Source organism: Protomyctophum parallelum (genome assembly GCF_964188405.1).
Source record: "Protomyctophum parallelum genome assembly, chromosome: 2".
In the NCBI taxonomy this organism is placed as follows: Eukaryota; Metazoa; Chordata; class Actinopteri; order Myctophiformes; family Myctophidae; genus Protomyctophum; species Protomyctophum parallelum.
The window spans coordinates 26,224,749-26,251,225 of NC_139699.1; the positions used below are offsets into that span (position 1 = coordinate 26,224,749).

At 42.5% G+C, this 26,477-nt stretch overlaps 1 protein-coding gene across 2 annotated transcripts in view; it reads left to right on the forward strand.

Annotated features, from left to right (window-relative positions):
- Nucleotides 1-2,886: 2,886 nt before the first annotated feature.
- brd7 (bromodomain containing 7) overlaps nt 2,887-26,477 on the forward strand; it is a 32,512-nt gene continuing 8,921 nt past the window's right edge. The window contains exons 1-13 of one of the 2 annotated variants that reach the window (XM_083759723.1): nt 2,887-3,012; nt 4,702-4,907; nt 5,889-5,982; nt 6,132-6,189; nt 7,403-7,547; nt 9,316-9,426; nt 10,240-10,400; nt 13,734-13,848; nt 14,228-14,303; nt 14,646-14,753; nt 16,135-16,270; nt 18,006-18,117; nt 23,037-23,084. In XM_083759723.1, coding sequence (XP_083615849.1) covers nt 2,964-3,012; nt 4,702-4,907; nt 5,889-5,982; nt 6,132-6,189; nt 7,403-7,547; nt 9,316-9,426; nt 10,240-10,400; nt 13,734-13,848; nt 14,228-14,303; nt 14,646-14,753; nt 16,135-16,270; nt 18,006-18,117; nt 23,037-23,084 — 1,419 coding nt within the window. In that variant the 5' untranslated portion in view covers nt 2,887-2,963. The remainder of the gene's footprint in view (nt 3,013-4,701; nt 4,908-5,888; nt 5,983-6,131; nt 6,190-7,402; nt 7,548-9,315; nt 9,427-10,239; nt 10,401-13,733; nt 13,849-14,227; nt 14,304-14,645; nt 14,754-16,134; nt 16,271-18,005; nt 18,118-23,036; nt 23,085-26,477) is intronic. The other variant, XM_083759724.1, reaches the window with a different exon arrangement.

The following is a 26,477-nucleotide window of genomic DNA, read 5'->3' on the forward strand; positions in this document are numbered from 1 at the left end:
ATATTCAATGAACGTTCCAATACCAAGGGAATAACAAAGGGCTGTAGGAGATTTGAAAATGTTCCCCTGTCACTACATCTGCACCCAGTCACAACTTTCTTCATTACTCACAGAAATGGAAGACTGTGTGTTATTGGATGACATCGGTTTTACCCCGATAGGAGTGGCACATACAGTAAACAGAACCCTGGATTCTGCCGTTTGAAGGCTGGAATGGTCGGAATGGCAATATTTTTGTCTTTGTTCCTTCCAAAAAAACATTTATGCCCCCTTTTTTCTTGTCTCTTCATAAAACCTGGAATGTGGTTCAAAGAATGTGCAGAATTCTTCTGGCATGAATACAACATCTGTCATTCATCGGCCAGACAAAAGTGATGATTTAACACAGTGCATAACAGTTGAGGATTGAAAGCACAGAGGGCTAAAGCATTAATCGAGTGTTTTTGGTCTTTCTGTCTGTGAACCAACCAACCAGCAGTTATCAATGGTTTTCACATTGCATTCGCACTATAGCCATGAAGTCAGGGTCATGCATCTTAAATAACCATGATATCAAAGTTGTTTAAAACCCTATTACTATGCAAAGAAGCATACTGGATTCATCATACCCTCAATACTTTGGAGCCCTCAGGCCTAAATGAGGAACTAAGCCTTATCATGCCTTTTATAGATGCATTCTACAGTCCCTCCCAAAGGGGTATTTTGTAAATTGTGTCTGTCCCTAGTCTTGAGGACAATTGTAGCATACATTAAAATCCCTGCGATACGGTTATTGTGAGAATTGTATATTGCGATTAGCGAATTTGCGATATACAAAAAAAAAAAGATTATCGTCCCTTCCCCATGGGGCCTTGAGGAATACTGCTCCAAACCAACTGCAGTGAGGGGAAAACTGGGGGAAACTGGTTTGACTCGAGTCAGACGTGTGCACAATCAAATCAATGTTCAAAGCTATCTCTTTGGACATCATCATGTCAAGTCAATCCAGTTATTGCAATTAAGCAGCACTTTAACTTACTGACGGAGATCTCCGTCTTTTAATGCTTTGTGTGCTATCGGCAAGCACTACACTATTGTCTATGAGCGTCTATTTGCACAACATTCAAAACGGGAAGTCATTGGTCTGCAGGCCTATAGGTCTGTGTCTGGGTCTGTGTTGGTGCGCGCAGCGCCCGCTCTGCACCTCACTCCTCCAACCGGCTCCTACACCTGTGTCCACCTGACGGTATAAAGGCTTTCCGAGGACTTCATTCCCGGCCGCTGTCCAAGAGCTAATCTCCAGAGTGGAGCAGGCTAGAGACAGCGCGCCCTCCGTGCAGAGAGTGCACACAAACAGTAGTAGTAGAAACATCAGTAGAAACATCAGTATAGCAAGAGTTGCTATGTTTAATCAGTCTATTGAGTGAAACCCTGTCTGTTGCTAACCATTCATTAAAGTGCATTATTGTGTCATGATCAAGAGCATGTAGTATTTAATTGTTATTCCATTAGTTAAAGCAGGCTCCTCACTGTGTATTTTTGTTTGAGTTAGGTTAAGTAGAGTAGTCAGTTAGGCTCTCTTATTTCCATTAATAGTTAGTCAAATTCGGGAGGGGTTTTGGTTAGGATTAAGAGTTAGGATGTTTTGATCTGTTCTTTGCTTTTGAGTTTAACGTTGTTTTTTCTGCATAACTTCCGGGTGTGATGATGATGTCACGCGTTGCGCGCATACCCTCTATTATTACAAAGGCCACAGGTATTTTGTCTCCAACAGTACTGTGAAGTTCTCAGCATAATAGAGCTGAACTCATTGGTTTGTGGCAAAAGGCTCGTAAAAGTAGCACAACAGCATTACTTTAAATCAGGTGTCCGGTGCAAGTTGCGTCTGTCTGTAACTCCATTATGCAATATGATGAAATGTACCGGTTTGTTCCAAATGTAAGCCTATGTAGGCCTACAGGCCTATGTAACAAAGAACGATTACTATAGTGGTTTTTAAATGAAGTTGTTTTTTAATGTTGAAGTTGTTTTTTAATGTTTTACTGTAAAGCACTTTGGTACAACGTTGTTGTTTTAAAATGTGCTATATAAAAGCACATGGGAGAGAAAGAAAGACATCCAGAAATATCTTACTTGACTTTTCTTTTTTCTTCTCAGAGTCAGGTAGGCTACTGCAGGGCCTATACTCAGTGCACAACACAATTACGGTAGCCTACTCAGTAGGCTATACTTTGTGTTGTGCACACATTAGTAATTAGATATTTTAACCTACTTTTAATGGGTTTTAAAATAACTATTAAGACTGTAAGAGTATGTCAAAAAATCTGTGAGCAGAGTGAGTTTACTTTGTTTTGCTTATCTCAATTAAACGTATACTATTGTAATTATTGATATTGCTTTATTATTGGCTAGAAGCTGTAAGTTTGAGTACGTATAAAAAATGTCCTTCTCCTTCCTACTCAATACAATAAAATAAAACGGGAGGGGGGGTGGTCTGGGCTGGCTGTGTGACAGACTCTTGTTGTCAACGATTCATATGTAGCCTATTTAATTTTAAGGTAATTACGCTACCTACTGTCCGACAATGGTGAGATGTATTTATAACAAAGTTTACACCGCCTTGCATCTAGACGGCGCTGTAACTCCCTACAATCACCGGGATAGTGATGCAATTGGTTACCCTATCGAATTATGTTACGCCAGAGGTAATTCATTTACTATTTCGCGAAGGTGATCTGTAAAGACGTTTGCCAAAACTTGCCATCAGTAACACACATTGTCAGTTACAATTAATAATAATCGCCGACATAATAATGATTTTAGCATCAAAATAACTTCTACGGCCACGGAATACGATAGGTCACCAATGTAGGTGTACCACCAATGTAGGAAATCTTGCGTTAGTTCTTCCGGGTTGAGAGATCACACAAAGAACAAGCAGCCGGTGCTGTTGTCATAGGTGGTGTTAATATCAAATCATAACAATGGGAAAGAAACACAAGAAACACAAGTCAGACAAACATGGATACGAAGGTAAAACAGTATTTACAGCCCGTTAACAATCTTCTTATGGTTGGCTTCATACATGTATTGTGTTCTTCTGCGTGTGTGTGCAAGATAAGTGCTAGTTAACATGCTAAGCTAACCCGGTTTAAGCTACTTTGTCTTTTTCTAACTAAAAGGTTTTCTGAACTAAATAAAGCTGTTTTCTGCTTATATCACGTACAAATCTAAATGTATTTAAAGCAGGAACAATCATCACCCAAAGAGTATTTATTTATTTGTGGGTGGAAACAAACGTATAGCTTTTGGTCCAAAGATAATTTACTATTTTCATCATGTATGACAAACACTAGCCCCTCTCGGGACCCTACATAAAGCTGAATTTTTTATATCTGTGTCGATAAAATGTCAGAAACTTCAGTAGCATTTGGGTTCTGCTTGGAGGGCTAGACAAACACTAGCCCTACAAGCAGAACCCAATGGTAGGCCTACTGAAGTTTCTGACATTTTTTAGACCCAGACCATGGGGTCCTGTTCCAGCTCTACCCTGCCACTAGCCCTCCAAGCAGAACCCAATGCTACTGAAGTTTCTGACATTTGTTAGACCCAGTGCATTGGGTCCTGTTGCATCAGTATCCTGCCACCTGGTACGCAGCCATACTAAAACATAAACAACGTGTTTATGGCCTGTCTGCGCTCTTTGACGACATTTTTTTGTGTAAGGGTTTCTGAATATGTGAAGTATAAGTACCCATACATGCCGCTGCGAATATCTCCTGTGGCGCGGAAGCCGTTAAGTATTTTTAATCTTTGTTTGACCGATTTGGTCGCTTTGATTCTTCTCTTCCTTCCTTGTTTATTGACACCTCATTGTACCGCCTATCTGGCTAGCTAGTGGCGCTATAGCTATGACAGAGCAGATCAGAGGCAGGGACGTAGCCGGCACAAGCCAACCGCACACCGGGAGGCGGTACAATAAACGGTAAATAAACAAGAGGAATCAAAGCGACCAAATCGGTCAAACAACGGTATGTATAGGTACTTATAGTTCACGAATTCAGAATAACTCAAACAAAAAAAGGCCGTCAAACGCAGCAGATACGATGTTACCGAGCATATTTATGTCCGCGTTCCAACATTCCCATACGAAAATATAGATACGTACAGGGACGCTACATAAAGTGACATCCAAATTTCAGAAAAGCTTTATGGAGGGTTCCGAGAGGGGCTAGACAAACACTAGCTAGCCAAACACATACCTGCAATATGATGCATTGCAATCTGCTTATAACAACGTATAATTAATTATAATTTATAAGCAATCATAAATAGTATTAAATTCACGTGATTTATAACAATAAAAACGATGACTTATATACGGTTTGTTTGATTGGTTGAATACTTTATTTAGACAGAAATGTAACAGCACAAGGTACAGTCAGACTTTTGAGCTAAAAGCATAAGCTCTGTGATGTTCATCAGGACTGATCGAAACGTTGACGGTAGTAAATGTACAGTGAAGCTTTTGCAGCCTTATATACCAGTGTGTAGGGATGGGACAATATGAAAATGATAAACTAATGATTATCATCCCATCCCTACCAGTGTGCAGAGTCTGCAGACTTTTTTCCCCTGATACTGCCGTTTGTACTGCACCTGGGCTGCGGAAGTGCATTCACTATCTAACCAAAAGATGGTTGTTTGCCTGTGTGTGTGCAGAGTATGGAGAAAGGCCACTGAAGCTGGTGTTAAAAGTGGCGGGCAATGAAGTGACGGCCGGGAGCTCCAGCCGTGACAACTTCTATGAGGATAGCAGCAGCAGCAGGCCGGCCGACCTCGACAAATCCAAGGAGAAGAAGAAGAAGAAGAAGAAGGACAAGGAGAGGATCCCTGGCTCGCCTGCCGACGATAAAGGGAAGAAGAAGGTAAAACCAGGGAGAATCTTCTGTAACACTTTACTTTAAAGGTCTGGTCTTAGTGGTCTATAATGCATTAGAATCACATGTATAATGAATGACCGCCAGAGACTGACCCTCCTCTATACTCTACTACTGTAACTCCAGCACTTTTCCTGGGCATAGAAGTGGAACTGTGGAAAGTCCTTCTTAACTAATATTACACTTGGTTAAAACTCTTTAACTGCCATCTAGTGGCGCCAAAAGGTATTACAGTAGTATGCCACCATTAACCCCCATTGTATGGCGCATCAGTTTCGTTTTCCGGGTCAGCGTGGAGGACGGGGTTGTTGATGTGAGCAGTTAGCATTAGCCGGCACTCTTTGCCTGTTGCCAGAAACAGTTGGTGTCGGGAGCGTTGCGAGACAAGGTCACAATAGACATCCGAAAATCGGATGCGCGAAGGACTACCATGCACAGCTCACGTAGTTTTACTAGAGTTATGCCGCTTTCAAAATCCTACTATAATGGAGTGTCAATGGAGCCGAGTTGTAAAGGACCGTAGCTGGTGGTGACTGAGGCATTGCATAGCAACGGGAACAACGCTACAAGGTAATCTGCCAGTCGACGATTTCATATATCGTGTATATATACGGACCTGGCGAAACACAACCCCTAGCGCCGAGTTACGTACAGTATATATATACGGACCTGGGAGAAAAATAATTAAGTTGATGGTTAATTGATGGTGAGGACCAACATTAAAGATGAGTTAATTGAACAAATTAATGTATCAAACGTTAATTACGTGCATGAATTTAAGATCAAGTAAAGTGTGACCCATTGCGTTCTGTGCGCCACTGGCTCACTGTGCTGGAATGTCTCTCTTAGGTCAGACTTTCACATTTCTGAGTCTCACAATGATAGGATTTGCGTAAAATAAATCTGCAATGTTGCCTGTTACACATCCCAATGTTTCCCTTGACAATTGTCATTTTCTGTGATCTTTAGATGGGAAAGAAGAAGAAGGGACAGGATGGAGATTGGGAGGAGCGGGAACAACAGAACAGGACTCCCATCCGCTCAGAAATTGACAAACTAGAAGGTAACCCTACACTGATGAGCGATTGCAGTTTTTCAAGGAATGACAGCCTTGGAGAACAAGCATGGCTCTACAGTAATTTCATGAATAATCGCTAAGAAAATAATGTCCTTTGGTTTGGATGTGGTTTATAGTTGTATTTCCCTTCCCAGAAAAAGATCAGAGCCCTCTCCAGGAAGCTTTGAACCAGCTCATCAGGCAACTACAGAGGTAAACTATTATTGTTTTTTGGTAGGGATGCGTCATTATTCATTGAACATTTAAATATTATTTTAAAAAGGCTATAGTCATTCAAAGCCTGCCCAATGTGCCCATAGTATAACATTTTAATGCAGTGGTTCTCAAACCTTTTAATTTAAAGGACCCCCATAAGCAAATGGAGGTCCATTTAGTTCCATTTGTTCACTCTCAGAGTTACAGATCTGTAAGGGTCCATTTGGAAACTGCTCACGGAACCCCAGTCCCTGGACCCCACTTTAAGAACCACTGTTTTAGAGTATGCCTAGTGTGAGTGTAATACTTTTTTGGTTTTGCATTGGCCTTGCCATCTTAGCGTAATGTACAAGGCTAGTAGCTAGGCTATACAGTACATTGCTTGATTCTGATTGGTCAATCGCCAAATTCAACGGTGTGTTATTTCTTGATAACAGACCGCTCCGCTCGATAACAGACCGCTCCGCTCTATAACAGACCGCTAACTAATCAAAGCCTCGGAGCACCTGGCTGCAGCCGCTGCACTGCTTGGATCTTATGCTGTACCCAACATGACAGCCATGAAAACTAACACGCAATGTCAATTAACTAAACAACATTTCAAGAATGATTTTGAAAGCGAGATTTGAAGGGAGAAATAGACGATGCAGTACCCGAAAATTGATTCCATTTGATCAACACTCACTTCCTTGTTTCCGAGGCGACTCGTTGCGCTCTGCGGGGCCAATTAGAACCGTAAGCAAGGCAATACTTTGTTTTGTTGTCACTTTTTGGTAAGTGTATTCAGTAGCCGTGTAATAAGCCGTGATAATGTTATCCCGATAGATAAATCACCCTGTCTGTGATTTATCTATCACCAATGACCACCAAGCCATACATTATCCCTTACATAACAAATGCATTCGCCCTAGTTCTGTGTATCATGTCAGCTGCTGATCTCACATCCTAATAGAACAATCACCACCGTGTGTGTGTGTGTGTGTGTGTGTGTGTGTGTGTGTGTGTGTGTGTGTGTGTGTGTGTGTGTGTGTGTGTGTGTGTGTGTGTGTGTGTGTGTGTGTGTGTGTGTGTGTGTGTGTGTGTGTGTGTGTGTGTGTGTGTGTGTGTGTGTGTGTGTGTGTGTGTGTGTGTGTGTGTGTGTGTGTGTGTGTGTGTGTGTGTGTGTGTGTGTGTGTGTGTGTGTGTGTGTGTGTGTGTGCGTGCCACATAGGAAAGACCCCAGTGCATTCTTCTACTTCCCAGTGACTGACCTCATTGCACCTGGCTACTCTTCTGTCATCAAGCGGCCCATGGACTTCAGCACTATGAGGGACAAAGTCAAGAAGGACTTCTACCAGTCTCTGGATGAACTCAAGGTATCTCATCACTAGGGCTGTCACGATTACAAATTAAAATATTAGGCATATTAATATAGTGGAGTTCTGCTCTGGTTTTGGTGAATATTAAGTAGTTCCAGTCATTTTGTGAGGGGCACAGGGGGCCACACATTAAAAGTAAATGTATCCACAAAACTAGCGTCATTTGTATTGTTGACCTATTTCTAAAATATAGCGCAACTTTCGTTCAACTTTGACCCCTCTATCACACAGAACAATTGTTTGGGCGTAGTGACACAAAACAATACAAATTACGCTAGTTTTGTGAATTAACTTACTTTTAATTTCGCGGCCCCCTGTGCCCCCCACAAAATGACCAGAACATACATATTTCACCAAAACCAGAGCAGAACTCCCACCACGGGACTCGGGCAATCAATTAATACAGTTGCAACCACTATATTAATGGCAAGTATTTGAATACAGCTTAAGTTAAAAAAAATTCGGAACTACCCCATTCAAGGAGCACGTCACCACTTTTCAACCTATCTTCATATAATTGGTCTCACTAATGTTAATGATAAAATTCCCCAAAATAATTCTACTCGTCTGTTTCTTAAAATAGGTGGGGGCTGTGTGCAGTTCCGAAACCCGTCCACCAGTGATGTCATCGTTTTTAATATATTTAGATTTTGATTATCGTGAGAACAATGGCTTCCATTTTCACATTGCAACTTTTCAGGAATAGAAAGCCTGGCATTTCTTTAAGCTTGGATTCCCCGTCGATGATGTCACTGGTGGACGGGTTTCTGAACTGCCCACAGCCCTCCTATGAGACACAGACATTTTATCATCATGAACATATCTGAAGGCAGGTTGAAAGTGGTCCTTAAACACAATGAGCGCCGGGATTCAAAAACTGGGATGCATAATGTTGCTTGCTTACCTTGCGATGATAACGAGTCTCTCTAGAAGCATTAATATTCTAAACGAGAGGCATGTTGAAGTCAGAAATGAAGACAGAAGTATGCCCATCATGGAGAGCTCCCTAGATTAGGAGAGACAAGCCATTCTTTCTGAGCTGTAAACCTGCGCAGTTGAGACCAGGAAGTTGTACATGACATCATAGATATGGCACAAATGGCCCAGCAGATGGCGTGATGCCACTGAAAGGAGAGATGCTTGTACATATGTCACGTCCAACCAACATTACTGTCTGTGTGATGATCCATGCTGGGACTTACTTATCCATTTGCTGTTAAAACGTTAATATAAAAGGTAAAATGCAATGACTTGACATACAAGCATCACTCCTTTCAGTGGCATATCACGCCATCTGCTGGGCCATTTGTGCCATATCTATGATTTGTATGTTTCTTTCCTTCCAGGGAGCAACATGGAGTCCACCGTACGGTCTTTGCTTCCCGTCCTCTTTAAATAGTCCTTGCCGTAAACAAGGAAGTGAACGGAAAAAAAATCGGATCTTTTTTTGTTTGAGATCAATGAAAAAGCGCTAGGACGTGTGTGTGTACACGTCCACTGGATCCGTCGGTTGAATTTCCTATGACGTTTACAACACGTCCTATGGTCTGAAAGTGTGGTCTGGGATATTTCATAAAAGCAAATGTTAAAGCCTCAGTCGGTGATGTCTTCAACTGGTTGGCAGCATGTAGAACAGCAGGAACATCATAAGTGTGGGTGGGGAAGGGCTCCTTTCACGGCGTTTTCCAAATCGGACACCGTTTTCCAGTCGTGACATTTCATGTCGCTTTAATCCATGAACGTGGCTTTTTGTCGCCTGCTGTAGGAGGATTTCAGAGTCATGTGTGAGAACGCCATGAGGTACAACAAAGCTGAGACCATCTACCATAAAGCTGCACGCAAGCTGCTGCACTCTGGAATGAAGATCCTCAGCCCGGTAGGAACGCCACTACCACCAGATGACAGTTCTACATAAACCATGGGGTCGGGACCCATTTGTGGGTCACGGGCACATCTTTATGGGTCCCTTTCATTTTTGTTTCCCACATTTTGTTTTTCATTATTATAAAAAAAAAATGTCATTCCCAAAAATTGGCACAAATTAAATATTTCTTTCTCCAGTTATTCCATAAAGAAATTAAAGGTTAAAAGGTTTGGAAACCACTGACCATAAACAGTCTTCTGTTAGCCACTTTTAGGGGCTGTGTCCAGATTTTGAGATATTATGTAAACCCACATACCTTTTTTATTTATTATAAAATTCTCCAAAACAAAAACAAATGGCAGATGTATAAGCTATTTAGTTTGTTTTATATGGCTGGAAGATGTTGCTTGCAGTTGCCACAGTTCTACACTAGGTGGTGATAGATGTCTCCAAATAATACGTTCAGTTATCACTGTTTGTCATTATTACATAATGTGTTTTCATTGACAAGTAATTACTCTGACACATGTCACATTGTAAAGTATGACATAGTTGCTTTATAACCTACTGTCAGAAGATAAAGAGACAACATTTCTGAGTAGACATGCTCAAATATAACAATATCAATATAACAACATCATTGTTTGTAATTTTTGAATGAATACATTTCGGACAACTTAAAACAGGATTTAGAACATGGTGTGTTAAAAAAATAAAATAAAAGGAAATCAAAACTTTGCCATGGACAAGACCAAGTCTTTGCCACGGACATATTGATGACCCCTGCTCAAATGGTTATTATTTGTCTTGTTCCTGTTGTCAAAGGAGAGGCTTGAAAGCCTGAGGCAGAGCATCGACTTCATGTCGGGCCTGGACCCCTCTGGCAAGCCAGGCAAGGTGGAGGATGAGGGGAGGGCCTGCGGTCGGGACCACACCGCCACGGATGCCAGTGAGAGCTCCCAGTCCCCCACCGTTGGCACACCAAGGTCTGTTTCTCTCTTTTAACCTATTAAGACCCATTCAAATGTCTTCTGAATCCTAATGGTTTTCTCCAAAACGTATGTTGCTATATCAGTGGTGCTCAAAATTGTTTCATGTCAAGGACCCCCGTAATGATATGCATTTGGCCGCCGACCCCAATCCTTAGTTTTATTCTGTTTTAGTGGCCCCGTAGTACGGTTGCACAATTAACCAAAAATATATTGACACGGAAATTTAGAACCGACTGACTTAATCCTGCTCATTTAGGTTCATTAATCGAGAAGCAGGTTTTTTTTGTGATAATTTGTTTTCAATTTGTTTTATACTTATCAATGAGACTAAATCGACGCAACACTAGATGTGCTATTTTCAATATTTATTTTAAACTGTTCCTTAATCGTAATCGATTCAACAGTTGCCGGTAGACAGATAGTGCAGTGAGACATTGCAGGGTTGGAGAGCCACATGAGGAAGGAACTTGTATCATTGAATTAGGGTGCCAGGATGGGGTCTTCCTATTAACCATTTATGATGACCTAGGATTGAATCCAAAGCCAGCCAAGTAGCCTTGGGAACAAGAACCTATCTCCTGTTTCTGTGGCGTGAGGCAGCTTGATGTACAAGACAAGTACACTCCCTAGTCATGCAGCTAGTATGTCGCAGGGACTTGACCCCCAATCCAACCTTGCTGAGTGCCAAACAGTGTGGCATAGTGTCCCAGTTTGGTATGATTGAACCCCGGACTCCCTCAATGAATCTCAGGGCGGACATTCTAACCACACCGCCACTGGGTGAAAAAAGTGTGTCCACAAATGGACATAGTACACATAGGGTGCTGGGATGGAGGTCTTCTTCACCATTAATGACGTCCTTGGAGGCCTGACCTAGGATTTAATCCAAGGCCATCCAGAGCATGCATGGAATGCATGTCCACAAATGGAAATGCATGCCAAAAGTTTACAAAGAAAGCATGCAGCCACACACTGGCTGCCTCCCAATTAAATCACAATTCAAAGAACCTGGTAATGAAATAAGATATATATATATATATATATATATACAACAAAGCTTAAATTGACTCTTGAAAAGGATATATTTGGATATCATGTCAGACTACCGTACATAGAACTGAGCATAACTATCGGTTGGAAACCTCCAAAACCGCTTTGCTTCGCACTGCGTTTCGAGCTTGCAGATTTGCTACTACTGTACTACAATATGTTGATCTACCTCTACTGCCATATTTTTCATCATTGGCTGCCTCTAGGCTGCCTCTAAGCCAATGGGAGACTTACCCATAACACCCATTGGCATAACACCCATACTCTGAACGCCGCAATGTGAAGCCCTATTGCCTGCATACTCTGGGCGCTGCAATGTGAAGCCGTGAGCTGAGGCACACAAACTGATTATAGCTGTTCATAAACAAGAGCTTGCTGCAGCTGACAATTATGGCTGAGTCATTCTTGTTATTGTTTCTGCCCCACAGCAACGATATGACCTGCAACCTGACAAATAAGAAAATGGCACAGGACATTGTATATTTTATACAACATCATATCCACTATTCCAGGAGTTACCAAACTCTTTCATATGTTGTGGAAACAAGCTCCAAAACGGGGTTGAGAGTCAGTACCACAACCTGAAGAAAACCTTAGTGGGGCCACTGGGTCCTTTTTCTCCTTGGTCGAGTGAATCAGTCCTTTAAATTGTGCCAAGGAGCTGGCTGGCGGCAGAGAATGTACGGAATGCCTCTGAGCTGAACATGCTCCGTCTTGCAGTCAGTCAGCATGTCTCCCATGTTTTCATGCTAGACAAAACCTGGGCGTTGTCCCCAAAGGTACAACACTGACTCATAACATCCACATTTTTCTGATACATTACATTTAGGGATGTATATAAAAGTGTTGATTACTTATTTCTATTAATAACGATTATTTGAATAATAATATTTTTTGTCTGTCTATCTAGAATTTTATATTTGTATTTTTATTTATTTTTTCATGTTTTTCATTTTTTTTGTTTGGTATTTGATATTGTTCTGGGGATTTGCTAAAAATGCTCATCAAATGGCAATTTATTATTATAAACCTTTGGGCAGGTTTGCTTTAGAGTTGTCCGGCCGGGCCAGTGCACGTTTGAGTGGTGTCTGAGGACACAACTGTCTTTAGTTTGCTATAAACACAGCACGAGATATCTGTCTAAACACCAGTGGGCTCTGTCTTCCCCTCTCCCCCAGTGTATATGTTCAATAGGACATGCCATGTAGTGATGTACCTTATGAATAAGTGGTCGGAATTCAAATGAAAGTAATGAAGGGCAGATGGGATAAAAGGCCGTATGGGCAAATTCTTTGTGGTTCTGGGCATTCTGTTGCCTCGACCAGAGGGCAGCTTATGAAACTCCTTAAATTTGGAACATACTAAACTCAGCAACAAAAGTTCAGAAACTTAACTTTGGTCCATTATTCCTCCATTTTAATAATACCAATTTGTGTTGTATTTTATATCGTTCTAATCGTTGATTAGTCACCTTTACAACGAGGTATAGCTTGTAAGGATCAGGCATTTGTGGAATGAACAACACAGCTAAACGTGTGTGTGGGTAGCGCCTCCAAAACATTGGCCAAATTGGCAAGTGGTTGGTATTCAATGTTGGAGGCGCAACCCACACGTTTAGCTGTGTTGCTCATTCCACGAATGCCCGATCCTTACAAGTTATACCTTGTTGTAAAGGTGACTAATCAACGATTAAAATTATATAAAATACAACACAAATTGGTATTATTAAAGAGAAGAAATAATGGACCAAAGTTAAGTTTCCGAACATTTGTTTCTGAGTTTATATACAGAACCAAACGCAAATGCCCATGACACATTGATTCAGAGAGACTTGCTGTGTTTGTAAAAAGAAAACATTGTATGCAATGGAAGTTAAGTATCTCATCTACTCTTTCGTATTCACTCAGATTTAACCACTTAAAACATACTTTATCAGGAGAGGGGGAAAATTATGAGCAAAATTGAAAGGCCTTTAATACATTAAAATTGTAGGGTGGTTTCATGTGAAAATAGCCAATCTACAAGCTCACAACATGTTGTGGTGCGATCATCATTTTCCATCTGGATCCGTCTTCCTCTGACTCCTACAACATGCATGTCGTCTCAACTGAGTCACCTCATCCATAAACCTCATCTTTGGCCTTCCTCTTCTCCTCTTGCCTGGCAGCTCCAATTTCAGCGTCCTTCTCCCCATGTACCCCTCATCTCTCCTTTGCACATGCCCTTCTCATCGGAGGCTGTCATGTGTGAGCTGCCACTTTGTGTGTTCAACCCCAGACAGGACAAGGACTCTAAAGAGGAGGCCCTGAAGGTAGAGAAAGAGCTGCAGGAGATCCGCAAACTCATTGGAGAGTCTGGAGGCAAGCTGTCTAACAGGGTGCTCCAGTGTGAGGTGAGAACTGTCTTAAAGTGTTCAGGCCAGCCTGGTGATAGGCGGTGTTCAGGGCTTGTTCAACAGTCTGATGGTAGCCGGCTGGACGCTGTTCATAAGCCTTTGATACTGTGGTAGACCACCACAACATAAACATTTTACCTGGACATCTATTCTGTCCTCCCCATGTCGCCAACCTTTTAAATGGTCAAAAAGGTGCTTTACATGGGAGAACAAGAGGGGGAAAAAAGTTTTTTAAAACTCTTTAATGTGGAAAATCTAATATACCCTACATTAGCCTCTTAGTACTCTCGTGTTTGTTGTACTGAATTGAAGAAGAGTGAGCAAGTGTCTCCCCAAATCCCAATTGAGTCGACCATATCATCAATGTTTTGTGTAGTTGGAGTTTGTCAGAAGGAAGAACGACGGTTCAACCACCCTGGGCATCCTCAACCCAGTGGACCTATCAGTTGGAGGTAGGTGACAAAAAATAAGTGGCAGAGATGAATATTATGAACTCTGAATGTGTAGTTTGTAATTGTGTGTGTGTTTGTGAGATAGACTAAAGGTCCCTGCACACTGCTGCTTTTTTCAGATTTTTAGTGTCTGTTTTCTGAAAAACGCGTCCAGTGTGCAACCACCTTAAGGCCCCGTTTAGGCGACAACGGTACTAGAGAAAAGGCAAAATAAATGATCAGAGGTGCCTTCCATGTACGTCATTTTCGAGGGTTTAAAGCGCATCAAAATCTTTAGAAACGTTCCGCCTCGCAACTCTGTGTAAACGTGGCCTATAAGGTACTGCCTGTGTGTTGTACCAGATGTGGGCTACTGTCCGGTGAGGCTGGGCATGATGACCAACAGGCTGCAGAGTGGAGTTAACTGCCTGCAGGGCTTCAGGGAAGACAAGAGGAACAGAACCACTCCAGGTAAATACACAAACTCTTATATCTCTCTATCTATTCTAACTTAAACAAATAATAATAATAATATTTTCTTTGTAAATTATTGCCGTTCTTGGATCACACTACAGCGTTGCACGTCGTAAGTAGTAGCATCATGCTGCGCTTTGAGCTTGTGGGTCTTCTCTTGCTATTTTTGAGTGGTGCAACCACTCCTACAACCAGGAATGTCCGGGTGTGTGTATCATGTATCCGTCGTGCGCATGCGTGAAACCAGCAATGTCCAGCAATGTCCGTATCTGTCGATTCGTGCTGCATTTTGAGGTTGTGGATCTGCTACTTACTACTTTTGTGTGATGCTGAAGTATGATCAAGTAGGGCGTTAATAATGAAAATTGCCCTACAGCAACAATAATGGTGATCCAGGGGGCAAATCATGTCACGTTTCCCAGAATGCTGAATGAATCGTATGTCACCAGACTCGCCACCATATTGGTCAGGGCAACTTGACATATTGTAACTCCGCCCCAGGAAATATGCCTGAGTCGTATATTAGTAGTTGAGTACCATTGATTACTTTATTAACAATACAGGTACTACAGTATTGTCTAAAACATTCTTTCCCCTGTTCTATAACCATTGCTGTTATAGAACAGCAATAGAAACCCTAACCTCAGTAAAACTATGCCTGCCCGGGGGTGTGGTTATAAGCACAACCCGTGTTGGATTTGGAATGTCGTGCCCAGGACGATTACCAGCATAATTACACCCGTAGGAGGCCCAGAACATGTGGACACGTCTTCAGGTCCTTTTAAATGGTATAAAACGCAGCCGCTAAAATCATTGTTTTTGACAGCGGCCGTTGCTAGGCAACGCCTTGTTTATCCGTCCCAGAATTGTTTAGCTGCGCAAGCAGCCACTCACTTCCTTGTTTACGGTCAGACAAAACTTGCTATTCCCTAAATCTATGGCGCTGTCCATGGTTTTGATCAGAACGGCGATGTTCTGTCCTAATTTCTGACTTCAGCATGCATTAGGTAGCATAAGATGCCTTTGTTTTAACTTATTTAATTCAGCAAGGGTTTGCACTGCAGACTAAATAATATATATTTTCCCACTAAAAGACTGAAGTCATGTTTATTTGTATAGCCCTCAAATCACATGTACAGTCTCATTCGCATGACCACATTTAACAAGGAATTTCCATGAATAAAACTTTGGTAAACATTGTAAATGTTTAGACCGGAGCCTTTCCTCTCTGTTCTTTTCTCTGCCACCATTCATTCTAGGCAGGAAAGCATGCACGAGCAAGACTATACATTCCAAGGCTTATTCTACAATATAAAACACTGTTGGACAAACAATGGGGGAAAAACATAGTTTCTAATGCTGTTCCTTATGTCCTCAGTGGCCTACATGAGCTACGGGCCGTACACCTCCTACGCCCCCACCTATGACTCCAGCTTCGCCAACATCAGCAAGGATGAGTCGGACCTCGTCTACTCCTCCTACGGAGAGGAGTCCAGCCTGCAGGGCTCAGAGAGGTATGGCGCGCAAATAACACTACAGTATAACCTGTGTGCCGTGAGGATATAGAGGGTATGCGCATGCATAAAGTGAGTGGAAAGTCGAGTGGCAAAGTGAGTTTTTAACGGGTTTACACACAACAAAAGTCATGATCTAATTGGCTTTATTTATGTGTCATGCACCAGAGGTGCCCAGCCCACATGGACTTAGAGGACACAACATACAAATCATTGTCGATCTGCAACGTGTTTCCATACGAAACCTTGTTCCTTCCCAGAAAAAATAAATAATGTATGTCCCCTGGTACAAAATCCTTTAAAATATCGGTTTGCAGGCAAATGCTTATGCATTTGGGCAGTCCTTGCTCTGAAAGTGTATGGGAACCACTGGCCCTGAGGCTTTCCTGGATGATTAGCCTTCAGATGACTGTTTCTTCCTGGCTTTGTTTGCATACTGTATTACTGTAAGGAGGATGGAGGAGGTGTTTGTTTATCATTGTTGAGCTTTGGCTTTGACCTAAAAAACTGCACGTTGTGTCTGCTTACCCCAGTTTTCTGGGAAGATGGTCTCGTTACTTTCTGTATAATTACCCCGAGGTTCAACTAAAGCATCTCAGCTGTTGGTGGTGGACTTGTGGCCCACAAGTGAAGTCCCAAGTACTGTGCCCCTCCTATGCCCATCTTTTGTCTGGGAAATGGTGTTGATCACATGACTATGGAGATAGTGTATACCGAATTGTGTGATTTATGGATAAAATGTATACGAGTAATCTACAGAAATGTGTTTTGCCTAAATCGGCCTCATGTTGTCACTATAACAGGCCGTAGAGGAATATTTGGCGCAGAGGTCCGTCGTTGGCATCCAGTCAGTGTGTGTGCAAAGTTTGGCATGGAACGGGCCAACGGTGCCGGAGTTTAGCTGGTAACGGACGGACAGAAGGAAGGACGGACGCACGCACACACGGAGTGCAAAACATAAACATACTCTCTCCCCATGCCTTCGGACTGGTGGAGACGATAATAAACAGACCTGCAAGCATTGCATTGTGAGCCCAACCTAAAGACAGGGAGACCCATGTTATGGAACAAACACTATACTGTATAGCAGGGTTCCCCAATTAATTTTCCTCAAGGGCCATATTTTGACTAGCGTACCAGGCTGGGGGCCGAGTCTGCACGCGCGAGGTCGAGGTCTTGCCCTGAAAATTCATTTTCAGGGCAAGACCCCATTTGAAAAGGATGCCCAGTTTGACATGCATAGGCTTTTTCTTTTTTATTCTTTCATGGGCCACAAGGGGGCGCTCTGTGGGCCGCAAATGGCCCGCGGGCCGCCTATTGGGGAACCCTGCTGTATAGAGTCTATAGCAATGATTACTGGCAGTTTTTTAACACTTCTATATTCCAGGAAGAGAACAGCTGTAGTTTCCATTAGCTTGAATTCCCCGCCAATGAAGTCACAGATGGGTACCTTTGAGACTCTGCGCATGTAGAAAGAAATGCAATGAAAAGGGGGAGGTTGGACCTAGAGTTAAACATGATTTATACTTTTGTTGATCTATAGTCTCATAACGTGTTGCGTCGTGAGCTTGTAGATTGGCTATTTTGTGGCTTTAGGCTTGTGGCAAAACAAATTGATGAATGTATTTACCTGTACAATAGTGTTGATGAAGTTGCCGTACTAAAATGTTGATGTCCTCACAAGCATAGTAATACAAACGTGTGTGTGTGTGTGTGTGTGTGCGTGCGCGCGCAGCATCTCTGAATTCCTGACCAAATCAGAGGAGTACACATATCAGCTGGCAGACAACCTCCTGGATGCCATGACCAACGGAGAACATTCAAAAGGCCTCAAGCACACCGAGCCGGTAAGCAGAGATTTGCAAATTAACCAAATCCATATTTAGAACCAATAATCAAATGGGGGTTTTTTTTACACATAAATTGTAATACATTTTTGACACACACACACACACGCATGCATATATTGGGGGGGGGGGGGTTCCAGAGTAAAAGCAGCCATTTCTTTCCGGCACCCCAGAGCTCCTATTTTAACAATGAATGATAGACTTTCCTTGCATCTGCCCGTGTTTAATGGTCAGGGTTGCACTGTCCACAGCAGGCAGACCTGTCGAAACTATGCACCTCCCAAAACTCAGAGACATGCTACCACCCTAAGTTCAAAGTTCAAACCCACATCTAGAATATTGCTGTCCCCAGCTATCTCATTCCACTGTTTTTCTTAGTTTTTCCCTAATAAAGTAGTTTTTATTTGTTTTCTCATGTTCTCCTTGAATAACATCTTTAGGTACTCAGAGAAGCATTGTATAAATAATATTATCACTATTATTATTATTATTATTACTACTTGTTTTATTGCTTATGCTTATGTAGTCACTATTCATTGATTCACTCGTATCCAAATCCATTTAGAAAAAAAAGCTTCTCACTGCTCAGGTCAAATAGGCCTATTGATATGCGATTAAAATGTGATTAATTGAGATGAATTAATCACAAAGCCTCCAAGTAATTACTTGCGCAAGCAGAGCGCGCAAGTAATGTTTTCGCCCGGTCTCCTTTGTCGTGACAGCTGTTCCGCCATTCGATGCTTACGCAGAAAAACATCAAATCTGTGCCTGTGTTGCTGGACCAAATGACCACAAATGACCATATCTCTTACGTCATCATTTAGAGCTAGTCATACGTATACTATTATACATAATCAGTAAAAAATAAAATAGCAAATTGTGCCTGATCTGCTGGGACCAGAGTACGTGGTGTGTATGTGTATGACTAGCTCTTAATGATGACGTAAGAAATATGGTCATTTGTGGTCATTTGGTCCAGCAACACAGGCACAGATTTGATTTTTTTCTGCGTAAGCATCAAATGGCGGAACAGCTGTCACAGTTTTTGGCGCAAAGTAACCACAGTATACTGCTAATCAACTTACAACTACACACTTTATACAGTATAGAGTATAGAGTATATATGTATACGTATATAGTATATGCCTATATACTACATATATACTATATATATTTCTTACGTCATCATTTAGAGCTAGTCATACGTATACTATATACATAATCAGTAAAAATAAAATAGCAAATTGTGCCTGATCTGCTGGGACCAGAGTACGTGGTGTGTATGTGTATGACTAGCTCTTAATGATGACGTAAGAAATATGGTCATTTGTGGTCATTTGGTCCAGCAACACAGGCACAGATTTGATGTTTTTCTGCGTAAGCATCAAATGGCGGAACAGCTGTCACGGTTTTTGGCGCAAAGTAACCACAGTATACCGCTAATCAACTTACAACTACACACTTTATACAGTATAGAGTATAGAGTATATATGTATACGTATATAGTATATGCCTATATACTATATATATACTATATATATTTCTTACGTCATCATTTAGAGCTAGTCAAACGTATACTATATACATAATCAGTAAAAATAGCAAATTGTGCCTGATCTGCTGGGACCAGAGTACGTGGTGTGTATGTGTATGACTAGCTCTTAATGATGACGTAAGAAATATGGTCATTTGTGGTCATTTGGTCCAGCAACACAGGCACAGATTTGATGTTTTTCTGCGTAAGCATCAAATGGCGGAACAGCTGTCACGGTTTTTGGCGCAAAGTAACCACAGTATACCGCTAATCAACTTACAACTACACACTTTATACAGTATAGAGTATAGAGTATATATGTATACATATATAGTATATGCCTATATACTATATATATGTCTTACGTCATCATTTAGAGCTAGTCATACGTATACTATATACATAATCAGTAAAAAATAAAATAGCAAATTGTGCCTGATCTGCTGGGACCAGAGTACGTGGTGTGTATATGTATGACTAGCTCTTAATGATGACGTAAGAAATATGGTCATTTGTGGTCATTTGGTCCCAGCAAACCAGGCACAGATTTGCTGTTTTCTTGCATAAACATCAAATGGCGGGACAGCTGTCACGGTTTTTGGCGCAAAGTAACCACAGTATATCGCTAATCAACTTACAACTACACACTTTATACAGTATAGAGTATAGAGTATATATGTATACGTATATAGTATCAATATACTATATATATACTATATATATTTCTTACGTCATCATTTAGAGCTAGTCATACGTATACTATATACATAATCAGTAAAAAATAAAATAGCAAATTGTGACTGATCTGCTGGGACCAGAGTACGTGGTGTGTATGTATGACTAGCTCTTAATGATGACGTAAGAAATATGGTCATTTGTGGTCATTTGGTCCCAGCAAACCAGGCACAGATTTGCTGTTTTCTTGCATAAACATCAAATGGCGGGACAGCTGTCACGGTTTTTGGCGCAAAGTAACCACAGTATACTGCTAATCAACTTACAACTACACACTTTATACAGTATAGAGTATAGAGTATATATGTATACGTATATAGTATATGCCTATATACTATATATATTTCTTACGTCATCATTTAGAGCTAGTCATACGTATACTATCATACTATAAATGAGCGAATGTCTGTCTGAATGAATGTCTGTCTGTCTGTCAGAAACACCACCTTATCTCCTCATTGCCTGCACCAATCGCTCCCACTTTTCACACAGGCATTGACCATAATAATATGGAGGTCTTAACGAAGCCATTTTTCCAATAAGATTAATAATGAATTTATTAGTGAATAAAAACCCGTTTATTTGTCCGTGGTCTATCTCCGACCGAGCCACACTATTAGCACACATCTCTCCATGCCAAAAAAAATCTGCACGCTCCCACAATCCAGCTAGGCTACTTTTTACCGACGCAACTGTCATATTTACTGTACAGATATTGTTTTTACATCACCACACGATCATGGAGAATTGTAACTTGAAGAATTGTGTGCCTGTGGAGGGGGTGTGGGACGCATAATTCGATAGGTCACCGTTTGTAGTGTGACGTAGGAAGCGAAACCCAGACCCGTCGGAGCATCTGTTCTGTATCCGTGTTGGATGTGAATGACCAGCGACACACAGCCAGGACTGCAGCCGCTCCGAGGACACTGTTTCTGGGCTTATGATCAGTGACACACAGCCAGGACTGCAGCCGCTCCGAGGACACTGTTTCTGGGCTTATGATCAGCGACACACAGCCAGGACTGCAGCCGCTCCGCCGCTATATATAAATGCACCATTTACACTGTCCGCCCCCTCCTCAACCACCTCCTTCGCCGTGCATTACACATGGGCTACATGCACGCTCAAAGCCTGGACACTGACAACGACAGCTTACAGCCCTGCGCGCACCCAGCGTGGCTGCGTGACACACTGAACAGCACGATCACAACGGAATGCTTATCTGTCGGGGTCTCGGGGTGGCCAAATGGAGACGTTTGGAGAAGACAGATCCCGTGCCGTCGGAACAACACAATGACAAAATGCATACAGACAGATGCAATGACAACGACACGTTCCTAAATCACACAAAACATCTAATTCTTATCCTGATTATATAAAGAACAAACTACAACTTGCTTTGAAGCCCAAAAAGCCAACCTCCGCGTTCACCGTTTAATAGCTTATATCTCCACGGGCAGCAGACGGTGAGCGGTTAGGGACCGTCTACAAAGTGCAACACCGACCTTGAAAATATTCAATAACTTCCATTTATAGGCAGAATATCACCACCATATTTACATCACACATCAATGGTGTACTTATGATTGTACTACAGCATTTAATTAGCCTATACTTTAGTGCCCAACCCAACTTCCCAAGACCATCTGTAAACAATCCCCCCCCCCTATCAGTAATGTGATCTATTACATCACACACTGAACATGATTTGCTGTTTGCATATATTCAGAACGGGTAAGGACTAGTATACATAATCAGTCAAAATAAAATGGCAAATTGTGCCTGATCTGCTGGGACCAGAGTACGTGGTGTGTATATGTATGACTAGCTCTTAATGATGACGTAAGAAATATGGTAATTTGTGGTCATTTGGTCCCAGCAAACCAGGCACAGATTTGCTTATATACTTTTTGTGTTTACATGCATAAAGTAGATGGGTAGCAAATAGTTGCACCTAATAATTAGACATTTCAAACGTTCCTTCACAGAGATATTGAGATTCCACCGTTTACAGAAAAATTATACTGTATAACATATTTTAATTCAGTTTATATACCTTTTTTTTCAACACATATCAATGATTTATTTGTCTCTGAAAAACTAAAAAGGGATCCAGAATATATCTACAACGATAAAACAGTATTTCTTATATAGATAGAAACTTGAACCATACTTAATAATACTAGGTGTTTATATGCATAAAGTAGGTAGGTAGCAAATAGTTACAACTAAAAATTAATCATTTCAAACGTTCCTTCACAGAGATACTGAGATTTGACAGTTTACAGCGGTCGAAAGGACTTGCGCGCTCTGCTTGCGCACTAGTTGGCCATTTATGGCCTACTAGTGTGCAACAAGCAAGTATGCACTCGACAGAGTGCAGTTCTAGTTTGATGATGTTTTTTAATGAAGTCCCAACCCTATTCTTTATACGTATACGTATTGAATCGTCCTGTAAGGGAGAGATGCACACCCCTAATATATATATATATACACACACACACACACACACACACACACACACACACACACACACACACACACACACACACACACACTACTTTTGTGCTACACTCTTGTAGGGCACTAAAACTAAAGCCTATGAGATTGTTCTGTTGTTCTTTGTCATAGTATTTCTCTGACTTCCCAGCAGGTGCAGGAGCCAAAGAAACCACAGAAGGACAGGGATAACATGGAGGTAATGTTACATTTTCATACCCTACTTTTATCATTTTATTCCCATTTTTTAATCATTTACAAATGATGGTAATTGAAAAGTCTTTAGCGACTGAAAGCATAAAGTATTTATGACTGATTATAATGTTTACTAAGGTAATACAATCAAGTGTAAAGACCGGCCAAATACCCATTCACTTGAATGGAGTGTCGGTGCTTCTTCTGCAACCAGCAGGAGGGGAAATGGTGACACCTACTAGGCCATTAATGAGAATTGCGTGGAACTCTGCACTTCCTTATTGGCTTCATTTTAAAAAGTGGATGCTTGCCACCTGGTTCACCTCAGCCCAGAGGTTGTGTAAGGCCTCTATAGATCTCCTGACAACCCCCCTGTCTCTCTCTGGTGGATTGATTTAGTGCAGGTAAATAGAGCACGGCTGGTTTTACATTACGTTATTATGTGTCGAACACCTTTTTAACTCATTAAGTCACCAGACTGCTTTCGCACATGGCTCCCAGCTGTGTCAACACGGCGTGACGTCGGGTCTTGAAGCAGTGAAACAAATCCAACACGTGGAAAGAACATTTCCCGCTGCTGGCTCCCCTCACCTCACCCCATGAGAGCCCCCCTCACCTTGATTTGATTTATGTATTAGATCCCCATTAGATTACTGTGAATCACAGCAGCTACTCTTCCTGTGGTCTTAAACATATCGAAACATTTTTGATTATTATTACATACATTCATCCAATGCAACACAAAACACCAACTCATGATCCGTCTACTACATTTGATAGCTAGCTCTACAGTACAATCCAATCTTCAACCTTGACTGTAAAATAAATATACATTATCTCTTTCACATCTCTTGAGTGAACAAAAACAACTTCAGCTTCTTCTTAAAACTCATATAGATATCCTCATAGACAAAACAATAACCGGTAGGTAATAGTTCCATGCCACCATTGCTCTGTAATGGACTGTTCTTTGTTTAACATTTGTTCTACATGAAGGAGCAGGAAACGGCCCTCTGACTACCGAGCCCCCCTCACCTCACCCCATGAGAGCCCCCCTCACCTCACCCCATGAGAGCCCTCCTCACCTCACCCCATGAGAGCCCCCCTCACCTCTCCCCATGAGAGCCCTCCTCACCTCACCCCATGAGAGCCCCCCTCACCTCACCCCATGAGAGCCCCCCTCACCTCACCCCATGAGAGCCCCCCTCACCTCACCCCATGAGATCCCCCCTCACCTCACCCCATGAGAGCCCCCCTCACCTCACCCCATGAGAGCCCCCCTCACCTCACCCCATGATAGCCCACCTCACCTCACCCCATGAGAGCCCTCCTCACCTCACCCCATGAGATCCCCCCTCACCTCACCCCATGAGATCCCCCCTCACCTCACCCCATGAGAGCCCCCCTCACCTCACCCCATGAGAGCCCCCCTCACCTCACCCCATGAGATCCCCCCTCACCTCACCCCATGAGAGCCCCCCTCACCTCACCCCATGAGAGCCTCCCTCAGCTCACCCCATGAGAGCCCCCCTCACCTCACCCCATGAGAGCCCCCCTCACCTCACCCCATGAGAGCCCCCCTCACCTCACCCCATGAGAGCCCCCCTCACCTCTCCCCATGAGAGCCTCCCTCACCTCACCCCATGAGAGCCCACCACTGCTCAGCCACTCTCAAGCAGTGTTCTCAAATGTTGAGAGAAAGGCAAGCGACCAGGTATTACGAAAACTTGTCTTGCCAGACACCGACACCTCCCGAAATCCGAGACAAGACCATGGCATTTCCATTCATGACATTTTTTAAATATCTTTACATTTTATTTTTTAATTTCTATTTCTGCTAAGCAGCAATCTATATATGCTTAGATGATTTAATTTTTGAGGGTCGCTAGCCCCTCCTATGTCCAGCTTTTGGCAACAGTCTGGCCACACAAGACCAAGCCCAAAAAGCGACTAGGGCTATTTGAAAATATCAAATCTACAAGCTCACAAGATTATTCTTAAAAAGATATTTTTTTATCTAGAATGTTCTTGAAACATTATTCTTATATGGGGTCCCTGGCACAAAATACTTTCAGATGGGGCTCTGTAGACGACTAACCATTAATTTGGGGGTTCTTGATGTGAAAAGGATTGAGAACCATTTAGACATCATTAGATCCACTCCCTCCGTTGGCTCCCGTTTTCTGCCCGCAGTACAAAACTCTGATGCTGGCATTCAAAGAAACCAAAGGTATGGCACCGCCTGCTCGCACCCTACAAACCCTCCCGAGTGCTCAGATCTGCTGACACAGGGAAGCTGATAGTACCTTCGATAAAAACGCCGGGACAACGCTCCACACGTCCCAAAGTCTTCTCCCTTCTGGCTCCAAAACTATAGAATGCACTTTCAATCAGAACTACAGATTCACTCCCAGTCTTCCGCCGCATTCTGAAAGCACACCTCTTCAGACTCCATCCTCACCCATACCACTTGCCCTAGTACTTGCCCTAGCCTCGACCTCCAACAGGGGTATGCAAAGGCTCAACTTATGTAACTTAGATGGCAATTTATGTAGACTTAGAACTTTTATATTATGTAGAATTATAGCATTTTATGTAAACATCGCCCTATAGTATATGCATATTCTCAAAAAAAACGACCAATATTTATGAGCCACTTTACAGGAAAAAAGTTGCTTATAATAATGGGACATGATGGCACCAATGTTTTCCCCCAGGATCGACGTGAGGTGGTGGAAAAGGCACTTGTGTTTTTCTTTTTCTGTGCCTCTTCTTGGTCTATGGCCGTTTGAATCGCTCCCTTTACCCAGCGAGGGCAGGAAGCAGACGCACGGGCACACACACACACAGCAGCCCCTCTGTCCTGCGCTGTTTGCTGTGTTTGGAGTCTGTCCAGTTTAGCCCCCCTTCCCTCCCTCCCTCCCTGGGGCGCCTGCATGGATGTTGGAGCCATTTCATTATACCTTCATTTTTTGGAGAGAGAGAGCGGGAGCGGCGATGACTAAGGAGGTGCTTCACACACACACAAGGCTTGGCCCGATCCCACAGAGTGTCAGCTGGCCCGGTCCCACCGAGTGTCAGCTGGCCCGGTCCCACCGAGTGTCAGCTGTCCTTCTGTGGAATGCACGTCAGTGATTGACGTGTGCAGGGCAGTGTTGCCAAGTTCAACCACTTTTGGCTTGTTTTTCTGCAAAGGTGCTTGTAAATGTTGGTAGCTGCGTCTTGCTTTTTTGGGGGGAAGGATTGTTTCTTAAAGTCTAGTTGCTTATTAAGGCTTGCTGTCTAATGTTCAGACCTGCACACAAGCGGTGTGCCAGTGCGCATGCGTCGTCAAAATTCATTATGCGCTGTGAAGTGCAGGGAAGCGCTTCTGCGTACCAACAGCTGGGGCCACCCA